This window comes from Mus pahari, chromosome 19, assembly GCF_900095145.1.
Source record: "Mus pahari chromosome 19, PAHARI_EIJ_v1.1, whole genome shotgun sequence".
Taxonomy (NCBI): domain Eukaryota; kingdom Metazoa; phylum Chordata; class Mammalia; order Rodentia; family Muridae; genus Mus; species Mus pahari.
In genome coordinates, this window is record NC_034608.1 from 87,554,694 (window position 1) to 87,567,431 (window position 12,738).

The 12,738-nt window shown below is 42.1% G+C and overlaps 1 protein-coding gene across 10 annotated transcripts in view; it reads right to left on the minus strand.

The window, feature by feature from the left end:
• Large1 (LARGE xylosyl- and glucuronyltransferase 1) overlaps positions 1 to 12,738 on the minus strand; it is a 385,957-nt gene that overhangs the window by 18,130 nt on the left and 355,089 nt on the right. For 9 of the 10 annotated variants that reach the window (XM_021218836.2, XM_021218837.2, XM_029531871.1 and 6 more), the window contains one exon: positions 7,484 to 7,762. The exons of the other annotated variant lie outside the window; for it this stretch is intronic. In XM_021218836.2, the coding sequence (XP_021074495.1) occupies positions 7,484 to 7,762 (279 nt within the window). The remainder of the gene's footprint in view (positions 1 to 7,483; positions 7,763 to 12,738) is intronic. 10 annotated transcript variants of the gene reach the window in all.

Consider the following 12,738-nt stretch of genomic DNA (forward strand, 5'->3'; position numbering starts at 1 on the left):
CGGAGTAGAGCTCCTATATAAGGGAGGCGGTTTTGTTGCTCGGGGTCTCCGTTTTTGGAAGCTTGTGCTCTCCCTCTCAAGAGTATAAAAGCTTTGCTACAGAAGGATCCTGTTTGTGTGCCGCGTCGTTCTTGCTGGCGAGATGGTTGGCGCGGGACAGCTTTCCAATTAGATGCTTACACACATATTCCCTGCTCGCTGATTACTACAAAGCCTTGCCCTGATAGACATTCAGGGCTCTCCCCCCAACACCAAAACCATCCTCTGCGACAGTGGTATGTTGGGGGGACCTGAGCTAACTTGAATAAAGACCGTGCTGTGAGATGCATCAGATTGGCTTCTGTGTGTGTTTTGGGGGATCATTAACTTTTCCCTGGTACAACAATATCACAAACCCAGCTTAGTATTTTCTTTGTGAAAGGAAAATCAGGAAATCAACATACCGTGGAGGTCCAGAAAAGTGAGAGGCACTTTGACCAGAAAAGAGTGATTCTGAGGCTATCATATGTCTGGGTCTCTCTGAGTGGGGAGTGACTTCAAACTGCTGTGAAGCCAAGGCCAGTGCTATCAGTACATGGTGGGGCTGGTGTGAAGGATGCAAACAAGATCAAAAATAGTGGATTACAGAATATGCTAGGGAGCCTGTGCCCAGCACAGAGAGGCAGCTATGTTCTGATTCTGCTATATATACGTGTGTACTAGAGCAGTGTGGCCACTTCTGTTTCATGAGGAGACAACTAAGAAGGTTTTCAACAAAGTGTTCTGATGCCTCCCATAAGATAAGAGTTTGAAGGGAGGCTAAACTGTGAGATAAGCATCATCCTGTACAATCTATTAAATAAGATGATTTCTTCTGTATTTGGACTCCAGTATAATTACAGGTAATTTTCTTATTTCTCTGAGCCTTTTTTTAACCTTATTTTAATATTAACCAAGCGTTATGTGCTTGGATATTAAGAGAACTAAGGTAACATTCTCCAGCTAAATGAATGAAGCCAGAAACATAGACACTGAGTAGCAAGCTTGAATGAACAAATATAAGTATAGTGTTCCAGGGCAGTGGAGGTAGGGAGACAGAGAGATGAAGACAGATATCTGTATATGTATTCATGGAGGAAATCACAGAAGCCAGAAGATAGGCCTATAATGAGGTCAGACTGACAAGAGCACAAGTCAGACCCATGAGAGGTGAGGTCAGTCAATGTCATCTACCAGAAGGAGGATTTCCCCAGCCCCAGGAAGATGGGTAAAATCCTAACTGATAACATACCCAAAGGAGGGCCTGTCAGTGAAGAATAGGTGAAAAGAGCAGCCCAAAATAAATCCAAGAGCAAACTGTAATGAATAATAATAATAATAATAATAATAATAATAACAACAACAACAGCATATTGACCATGAGCATGTCTTTGACCTGTGGCCTCTATTAGCCATCATCCCTTAATATCCTCAGCATCTCCAATGAATAATTACCTTTTATCAGTGTTAGCAACAATGGCTATATTTCATGGAAAGTTTACCACACATGTGCACTCTGGGCTGTGGTTATAGCAGGAGTTACCAGAAATGCAGTTGTGCTGCCAGTGCCTTGAGTTCAGATTTATCCTAGATAATCACTAGATGGTTCTCTTGAGCAAGCCCTGGGGCCCCAGGGTTGGATAGAATCTGCACTTAATGTGTACTCTGTAGGGTTTTGTAAGGGTTAAATTTTTTTTCAGGCAAAGTTTAAGATAGTCCTGATGAATATGTATAAGCCGGGTTGATGATTATGGTCATAGTGATGAATTTGGATATGATACCATCAGGTATCTAGATCAATCAGCAGGCTAAAAAGAGAGCACTTCTAGGAAAGTTCATAGAAAACTAGGTACCCAGGTAGCAATATTGAGCCCTGAGGTGGGGGACTCATTCTGAGTACCCTTATCAGTAAAATGAATGGAGGGGCTGTTCTGCAAAAACACATTCAGAGGGATTATAACAATGCTTGGCAAACAACAAGTACTCAATAAATATTAAATGTAGATAACCAAAGAAAATATGAAGAAAAGTAGTTATGTGTCCCATTGGACAGAGTGGAATTATACTGATTACTCATTTACACATGCTACAAGATACAGTGTCTGTTAGGGGTTTCCTGGAACATAAATAAAGGGAAGGAAATGGAAATACCCATGGCTTATAGGTAATTATCAGTGGTGCAAATTTTGATCAATAATGGAAACCTGCCCGGTTTCATGATGTGAACAGTCTTGGCTGAGAAACAGTCTGACATCTTACCTTCCAACACCTCTACTCTTTATCCCATCAGTCTTACTAGCTGCTCCTAAGTCCTAAGTGTTCTGATGTCTCTTGCCTTTAGACCCATTGACATTTCAGCCCAATCTCTGCCACCAGATCCTTCTGAGTCCTTCCATGCCCAACCACACCTACATTCTGTACTTTCAGTTCCTGTGGATTCTATTTTTGAATTCATAATGACAAAATTAATAACAGCACAGACAGAGAGATTAAAAACCTCAAGTATGAAGGAAAGCTGCTAATTCTGTACTTTGTCACAAGCCTGCCATACCAGATATTCACTGCACCTCTAGCCTTCCAAAGACCACATGAAGAGGTGTCACAGACAAAACATGAAGGTAGGTAGGTGCCTAGTCCAAGGTGTGGTGGTTTGAATAAGAAATAGGATTCATAGTCTCTGGCATTGGTCCCCAGCTGATGGTGCTGTTTGGGGAGATTTATGTGATGTAGACTTGCTGCAGGAAATAATGTGATTAAAAACAAATTTTGAGATTAAAAGCCCCACCTGCTTTCAGTTTACTCTCTCTTCATCGTGCTTATGGTGGAGGATATAAACTTTTAGATTCCTGCTCCACTAACTATGCCTGCTACTTGTTTTCATGCCTCTTTGCCATGATAGATGATCATACCTCTGGAACCAGAAGCCAAAATAATCCCTCTAGTCCTTAAGATACCTATAGCACAGCAACATAAAAAGTAACTGATATAGGAGAATAGATGCTCCTTCATTTAAAATGGGATTACATCCTGATATACCATCACATGTTGAAAGCATGGTATGTGGGAAATCCACTTACTACACCTAGTTGAAACCATAGCTTAGCCTCACAGCACAGTGTGGGGTGTCATAACAGTGTTTCTCCATGACAAAACATCTGTCTGGGAGCTTCTGTCACTGTTCAAGCTAGCATCGAAAGATAGGACTGTATGCTTAATGCTTGCTGGGAAAAAATTCAGAGTCTTAACTTTGTTTTCTGTGGATCATGATCATATCATTGAAAAAGTCAGAAATTGAACCATAGTACATCAGAGACCATTTGTCTGTTTCTCATATCCATGAGAGAAAAGAGTGAGACAGCTCCATGTAGTTACCCAACTGTACTGAAGGTAGCAGGGAGTTTGCAAGGGGAGGTGCTAGGGTGATGATTGGCCAATTAGTCCAATACAGTTGTGAGCATGCCATGGGACACAGAATTAACTCTTGAAGAGCACCTATTATAACCCAGTAGTGGGCTGTTAGTGCCCCTTCATTTGCTAAGAAAAAAGTAGTGCTGGGAAGTGGAGCAAGCTGCCCCGAGTCATGTACATGCTCAAATTCAGATGTGTGTGATTTCTCCATATCCCCCGACCTTACTTAACAGTTCTGCAATCAAGAGTAAAAGCTGTTTCTCTACCAGCTTTGTTACAAGACACAGGTAAGGGCTAAAAGAGACTTTGTGACACTCTACCGCTTTGCCTATGCATAGACCTGACAATTATTTCTAATTAAGCTGTTTGTTTTTGGTATATTAGTTGCTAAGCAACTGCTTGGTGAACTCCAAAGCTGACTTTTTTTTTTTTTTTTTTTAAAGAAACTGGGGAATACCTTAAGAAGTATGACATAAGCAAGAATTTGGGGTATAAAGGTGACCTGGGTCTTGTGCAATATGCAAGATGTATGGATGAAAGGCCACTTTCCCTGCTCTCAGAAATGATTCCTTCACCTCTCTGAGACCTAAGTTTGGTCATTTGTGGAAATGTTTATCTACTAAAGAAGTGAGAAGAATGTTAAGGGAGTCAAGTAGCTGGTAGGGCTTCCAGTGTATGGGAAGTGTTCCTATAAGATATTGATATCATAATTTAATATTTGAAGGTTAACAGAGTTTGGGTAAGACATTTTATTAGATTTAAGTGTGAAAAATTGAGTTTCTGCCAGGGTATGCTGTTGTTCTTGGACATCAAATCTATTGCAGGAAACAGCACCCTTGACCACATCCTAAACCAGTAACAATATACTGAAATCAAGGGTAGCCATGAGTGACTCACATATCAGAAGCAAATAGCTGTCACTCACTGGAAAAACTTTTAAGACAAGTCAATATACCTGTCTATGTACAAAAAATGATAGTGGATTTACTTTGGCCTTCTGACTGAATTATTTTTTTAATTTTTAATTAATTTTTTTCACTCCATATTCAATTCCCCACCCCCCTTCACACTCTGTCTGCTCCACATCCAACATCTCCTCCCCCTCTCACCCTGTCTCCACGTGAATGACCTAAACCCAACCCTGACTGACCTCTAAATTCCCTGGGGCCTCCAGTCACTTGAGGGTTAGGTGTATCATCTCTGAATGAACACAGTCATCTACTGTATGTGTGTCGGGGGTCTCATATCAGCTGGTGTATGCTGCCTGGTTGGTGTTCCAGTATCTGAGAGATCTGGGGGGTTCAGATTAATTGAGACTGCTGGACTTCCCACAGGATCACCCTTCTCCTCAGCTTCTTTCAGTCTTCCCTAGCTCAATAACAGGGCTGCTTCTGTCCATTGGTTGGGTGCAAATATCGACATCTGACCCTTTCAGCTGCTTGTAGGATCTTTTGGAGGGCAGTCATGATAGATCCCTTTTGGTGAGTGCTCCACAGCTTCAATAATAGTGTCAGGCCTTGGAACCTCCCCGTGAGCTAGATCCCAAGTTCAAGGGAATCCAGCTCAATGTATCCAGATTGAATTATTACTGGTTGTCAAAATTCTAGCATGTAGAAACAATCCTAGGTCAGAGGTTGCAAATGGTCAGCAGGTGAGAGGGGGCTAATCTAGCCTGGGGATATAGTGTGACTCCATAGCATTTAAAACTCATTATAAATTATTTGCTCATTTTTAAGCAAGACTTTTATTTTATGCCTATGAATGTTCTGAATATATGTATGCATGTACATCACACATGTGCTTGGTGTTCAGAGAGTGCCAGCCATCTGCGAACATCCATGTGCTACAAGGAACTGTACCTGAGTCTTCTGTAAGAATAATGAGTTCTCTTAACTGTTGAGCCATCTCTCCAGCTCCCAATTATTTAATAATACTAAAACATTAAAACACATAAAAATCCAGATTCTCTGCAAAAAATATATAGAGTTAGTAATTGTAATCCTGTCACAACGGCAACATGATTCCACATCTGGAGAGATGGTTCTTCCTTAGACAGATCTATGAACTCTCTTAAATAGTACCTTTCAGACAGGGTCTGTAAAGACAATTTGAGGGGAAACCTCCAATATTTCAAAATCCCTGATGAGATTCATATGGTGACACTTGAACTAAGCAAAATAACTTGTGGGGTTACCATGTGTTACATGTTGCTTAGCACTGAGTATGGTCTCCATTAGCAATTTTAAGTCAGTAACACATAAAGTGGAAACATAAATACAAATTCCTTGTAAGCCATGTTGTAAAACATGCTGCCCATAAGGTAAGGGCAGCTGAGGCAAGGGTCAGGCCTGTTTACTTTAAATTCTTTGCAGTGAAGATTCCTTAGGTGCTTCTGAGGAAAGTCAGAGAAGGTGAAGGGTGGGCAGGGTACGGTCCTCTCTTCTCAGTCTAAGTTGACGCTGCTCCTAACTACTTACTTACTTCATCTACTATGTAGACTAGCATCTTGCTGACTGCTAAGCTTTCCAAACTATGAGGGATGGTGCAGAGCTGAGGATTTAGTCTGACCACATTGGGGGGGGGGGCTTGTTCTACATACTGGGATATTGTCACCTAGTTGAAGCTGGACCTGGAGAAAAATCAGTGGATGGAGTCTGGCAGTCAGGAATTCATTCACAGGGTGTTGTGTCACAGCTCCACCCACTTCTATGGTGGAAGGTTACCCTTTGGCTCTCTGACAGCTGATGAGGAGCTTCCATGTTTACCAGGAAGGAAATGATGCCATGCTATGTTATACAACACTTTTTAATGACACTCTAATGAGGTTGAATACAAAGTGTAGGATACCCTCTTGCTACAGAGAGAGAGGGTGGAGGGAGGAAGAAAAAGATGTGGGTGGGGGTGTGTGGAGATCTTGGCAGTTCATATACAGCCTGTCTGGGATCAGAAACCCCAGAGTAGTTGGGCAAGGTAGGGGTCTGCCAGACACTCCTCAACTCCTATGATTATCATCTTTCTGGACTCAAGCCTGTCATTTTGTCTCTCCAAGCCTTACTGGCCCATGGTGTAGAATAAGGCAGCCCCACAAGTGGTTGAGACTTAGTTTGTGCATCCTAAAAAGACAAGATATACGAAGCATCTTTAGGGATATGTGGATCCTGGAAGGCACTATCTTAGACACAGGGGAAATCCATGCTGATAAGTGACAACTGGAAAAGGACCATGATGACGATGTTGGACCATATGACTTTATATTTCTCCCATGTACAATTCTGAATCATGTGAATTCTGCAACATATTTCAATTCATACTATTTATATTAATTGAACCACCCAGGCTTAAAGGAGTGTACTGTTTTCTGCTCTGCTATGTGAAGAAAGGTGGAGAAGGACACTGGATATTCCTATGGTTCTGTGGTTGGGTTTTCTGTGGTTGGGTTTTCTGTGGTTGGGTATTCTGTAGTTGGGTGTCCTGTGTTGTGACTCGCCACTTCCTCCCACACTAGGTATGTAAGATAGGCCAGCATCTTCCAGTCTTGTTCTGCAGTTTCTTGTTTGTATAATGAAGACATCAATATGACCCATAGCAGGGGCTGTGAGAGGAGGAAACAAAATGAAATCTTACCTGTCAATCATTTTCTGGCATATGCTTAAGTGCTTCAATACATGTTAAGCATCACTATTATTTAGGTTTGTTTTAAGGAACAGGCCATGGGCTTTTGAGAATGATTATAGGAAGCCTGTCAACTGCAAAGTTGGAAAAGAGGCAGAAATTTTAAGCAAGAGAGATGTTTCAAGAGCAAAATAATGTCACTATGAAAAATTGGGTCTAGTCTGTGCATGGGATAATAGAACTTAGTATACACATTCCAAACTTATAGGTAGTGGCCATCACTGGACAGGTCCCTGCCCCCTCTTGGGTTGTAGTTGTCCTACCTATAAAAGGTAAGTGGCAGATTAGACAGTGGCCCTGAGGGCTTGAGGTTCCAGCTTTTCATGAATGTGTGGCTACCAGTCTGAAGAGAGGACAGAACAGCAAGGTCCCCTGGGTTCCTTACCTGAGGTACTCATAGAGCCCATACATAGGCAGGAAGTCAATGTCAGATAAGAACATGTAGGGTGTGCTGATGTGCTTCATAGCCACGTTGCGCAGAAGATTGACAGGATAGAATTGACCCTCCTTGTACACGATGTGGTAGCCCACATTCTGCCGGCTCATGAGCACCTCGGATCCCTGGGCATAGCGGAGAAACTGCTGGGCTTCTGCATCTGACAGGTAGAGGGCCAGACTGATAGGTCCCTCCCAGTGCTTACAGATGGCCTCCAGCATCTGTAGTCTGGAAGAGAGGTGAAGAAAGCAGCATCAGCAGGCCATCTTCCAGCCCCTGTCTCCAATATCTCTTCATCAATCAGCTATAAAACCAACTCTCTTAACTAAATATGACTCAGTTCCTTATCAGTAAAGCAGACACAGAACAAGTAACTTGCTGAATCTAGTCTTTTTCTGCTTGCAACTGACTGCTGACATCAATAGTCACACATACTCTAAGTCCCCCACTCATCCTCAAAGGTACTATGGACTGGCTGGGTGTTACTCCAAAAGTTCATGTGACAGAAGCCAGGTCTTCAGTGTGGTATTGCTGAGACCTTTAAGAAATGGACTGAGGGGAGAGTAACTCAATCATTTATTTGGATTGCTATCCTTACCTAGAAGGGGTGGGTGTATTTCTCATGGGATCTCAGTTGATTCCGACCAGTGTGGACTATTAAAAAAAGAAAGTGACACCCTTGGCTTCCTGTCTCACCAGAGATCTTGCCTTCTATAAATCTAGTGACTTTCATTGAAGAGACATGTGAAGATGGAAATAAGGGAGCACACCTTTAATCCCGGCAGTCAGCAGGCAGAAGCAGCTGGATCTCTGGGAGTTCAAAGCCTGGTCTACATATTGAACACCAGAACAAAACAGAGAGATACTACATCTCAGAAAACCAGCTCCCCCAAAGAAGAAGAGGGAAGAAAAGGAGGAGGAGGAGGAAGGGTTTTCTTGATTCCTTTTCTGTATGTAGCTGTTTCTTTTTTGGCTTCATTGTCACATTTTGGCAGCCAAGGCACCCTTTGGTTCCCAACATTCACAAGCATTTCTGTTCCTATCAGCAAATATTTTGTTCACCAGAGTCTGAATTGGTTGTTATGGTTTGAGTTATGGCTTGTAGCCCTGTGAAGCAAATATATTTCTTTTCTTTATAAGTACTTAGGTTCAGATATTTTGCCACAGCAACACAGAATAAATATTGTAAAAGAGGTGGGCTCAGTATGTGTGAGACTATAGAATAAGGGCTGAACTTTTCCAGCCCAAACTCCTGTTTTCTCTCAGCAAAGCCTTAAAACGATTACAAGTCTCCTAAAGCACTCACCACCTCCAGAAGCTTGGTCCAAAGGAACATTGAAACAAGCACTAAATGAAAAATAACTACAATTATTGACAAAAATCTGGTATGCCAACAACCTTCCAGAATTCTCACAGCACTCCTATGTAACTTCCTGCAGAAGAAATTGCAGCTCTAGTTTGATTTATGAAATTTTTGACTCCATATTTATAGACAGGTGCCTTAAAGTTGGCGAGAAAAGAACAAAATTATTGTTTTGCAAAAGACACAGAAAAAAAAAACATAAAGACAATAAAAACTCAATTGTATATGGGGTACCATGGGTGGTACCATCTTCAATTTTCAGCATTTCCTGCTCTAGGACATTCTGACCATCTTTGCAAGGCAGATCTGGGCCTGATGGCTAAGCAAGCCCTCTGTTCAGGGCAAGAGAACTGTTGTATGGCTAGTCTGGGCTACATAGTGACCTCCTTGATAGCATGGGCTCCCTCAAAAAACAAAAAAACAACAGCAGCAGCAGCAGCAACAGCAACAACAAAACAAATTAAAACAGACAAAACAGAAACAAAAGCACAAAAGAAGTTTGCAGGGATACTGCAAAGAGCTGAGGAGATGAAGGCATGGAGCAAAATCCAGAGAAAGAACAAAAAGGTTTCTCCAGCAGGAATGAGGCAGCAAGAAGGTTTGACAGTCAACCATGAAGATTCTATTTCAAAGATATCAAAAGTTTCTGGTGGATAAAACCTGTAGGCAAGTCTGTGGGGGCACTTGGTTGATTAATGATTGATATGGAGAGGATAGTTCGCTGTGGTGGGTGCCACTCCAGGGCAGATGATCCTGGGTTGTGTAAGAAAGAAAGCTGAGTAAGCCATGTGAAGGAAGCCAGTAAAAAGTGTTCCTCCATGGTCTTTGCTTCTGGTTCTTCCCTGAATTTTTAAAGTGATTGGTTGTGATAGGGAAATCGATCCCCCCACCCCTTTTATTTCTGCCAATGGCCTTTGGTCACAGTGCCTATCACAGCAATAGAAAGCAAACTGCCATTTTGCTCAGCCCTCTCTATCCATTTCTATCCTCTGCCAGGATCCTAAAGGGCAGAAAAAGCTGCCCATTCCACATTGGTGGCTAGTGACACACTTTCTAATTGTAATTCTGGAGGTAGAGTTACCAGGTCTGTTGGTTAGCTCCCCTAATTCACTGTGCCATTCACATAGAACCTACCTCTGAATCAAAGGTTTATAAGCATACTGAAATATTTCTAAAATCAACCCAGGAGACACCATTCAGTATACTGTGTTTTAACTAGGTGGACAGGGTGGAGTAGAAATGGTTGGGGAAACTTTGGTACTGGATATAGTGCTGCATTATAATTTTTATTGCTTCTCACTACATGCTTTGCTCATGGAATTTTACAACTTCTTATGTCCTCTGGTTTCAGTCAGATTAGGCCATGTGCCTACTTGCTACCAGCCAGCATGATGGAGCACAGCAGGTGGGCTGTTCTGGGGAGACAGAATGCAATTCAAGGATCCCTAGCCCAGGTGGGGCTCTGGCCTGGCTGACCTGGCCAAAGTGTTACAGCTTTCTGAGGGGAAGCTAGGGCAGGGCAGGTGGCCAGATCTATTCTGCTACCATCACAGCCCCTTCACTAAAGGCAACAGTAGCAGAGACATAGAGGCAGCCAGAAGCAGGAGCTAGAGTTAATAGGCAAGATGTGACTGCAAACAATAACCCAGTCTGCTAGGTCGAGCTTAGGTCCAGTGATAAATGCTTCAGGAGAGAAAAATTTTCCCTGGAGTTTTACAGCTCAATAAGACAGGCATCCTCAGATGATTCTTAGTGAAATAACTCATCCACTTTATTCCTTGTAGATGGGGACCTTATAAACATTTGGGGGGTAGGGTGGGATATAGGGGTAGGTGCTTTCCATTGGCTCAGTCTGAGATGTTAGGGTTGTTTTATTTTCATAGGAAAGAACTTCAGGTGTTGTCCCCATGTGACTAGTTGTCATGGTCCTTCTAGTGGGGTGTTGTGTTCATGTGTTCCAGGATGAGTAAAGACTTGTTGGAAGCTAGTTCTACTCCTACCATTCTCAATTACGAGATTAATCAGGGTTTGAACCTGCTTCAACCTTACCAGTTTGTCTGTTTGGTGGCACAGTCCACTTGCTGTGCACACTATGGAGTGTTGCCTGGGTACTTGTCACCATGAATTAGAGGTTACCCTGTATATCCTAAGCTTGTGATGTGTGCAATTTGAAGGGAAGGGCTCTGTGGTCAGTATTTGCTCATAATGCAATTGTGGCTGGAGCTTTCTGTAAGGGGCTGTGAGGGAAGGAACTAAGACCTGGCCAAGGTGATACTCCTGTTTTCAGTGGGTGCAGGAGCTTTGCTTGGTCAATATAACTATTGGTAACAGCTGTGAACAAAAACATGAATCTGCACTGTAAACCCAACACATTCCCCTACTATCAGCTTGTAAATCTTAGGCAATAAGGATGTGAAGACACCCAGGAAAAGGTAGCTAATATTTGCTTATATAGTTACATTTTCAGCACTTTACATCCTCTTATGATATAAAATCCAAACAACAATCAATGAAGCTGACTTTACAGTATCATCACTACTTCTCATAGTGAGGTTGAAAAGAGGCAAGAACTTGAACTCAAATCCACAAATCTAGGCAGTGGTACAGATGGGCCTAGTATAGGTTTTGCTTTCCTCTCATTATTGTCTCTAAATACCTACTATCCTGTCCTAGTTAGCTTCAGCTGTCAACCTGACACAATGGAGAGTCATTTAAGGGATTCTCAATTGAGGAATTGCTTAGATCAGATAGGTATTCGGTCATGTTTCTGAGATATGATACTTGGGTAGTGATTGATGTAAGATGGCCCAGCGGACTGTGGGTGGCACTATCCCTAGACAGGAGTTCCTGGGCTATATAATAAAGATGAGTGTGAGCCTGTCAATAAGACAGTGAGGAAAAAAGCAGTATTTATTCATGGTTTCTGCTTTTAAGTTTCCCCAATTTTCCTCAATGATGAGCTGTGACTTGGAAACAAAGCAAAATAAATCTTTCTCTCCCCAAATTGCTTTTGATCAGACCGTTTTATCACAGCAGCAAAAAAGCACACACACAGCCATAAGTTTCCAGCAGGGTATTCAGATCCAGCCAATGGTTTCAGGATGGCAAATATGTTACAAGGGCTTCTGCAGGTTCTCTCATCTAACCCTAACCATTATTTTAGCCCTATTTAATAGAAAAAAACAGAAATTTAAGATTTTGAATGAAATGCCTCAGCTTGAGAAGGAACAGGTGAGATTTGAAGCTCTTTGTCCTTAGGCCTAGTGCCTTCTGCACAACACAGCATATACACTAGAGTTCTGGTCACTCATGCTGGTACTATTTCATGAGATTTTTGTATGTATATCAGTATGTACTAGGCCTGTGTACTCTCATGATTATTATAACCTTAGGAGTAATTACAGTAATATAATTATTCCCAGGTAACTGATAAGGAAACTGGGGCTTAGGGAGGCAAGGTTACTTGTCTAAAAATGTCAAACTCAAGAAAGTCAGAGTCACTGATAAGACACAGAGTCTGCCTCCAAGGGTCACATCTTGTGCATAACTATACCAGTCATGTGTGTGTATGTATGTGTGTGTGTGTGTGTGTGTGTGTGTGTATAAGTCAGAAGTAAATTTGAATGTATTGCTCAAGCTTTCTCTCAACCTTACTTTTTAAAAAATTTTTTTTTATTATTATTTTCTTTATTTACATTCCAAATGCTATCCCGAAAGTTCCCTATCCGCCACCCCCGCCCCTGCTCCCCTACCTATCTACTACCATTTCTTGGCCCTGGCGTTCCCCTGTGCTGGGTCATATAAAGTTTGCAAGACCAAGGGGCCTCTCTTCCCAATGATG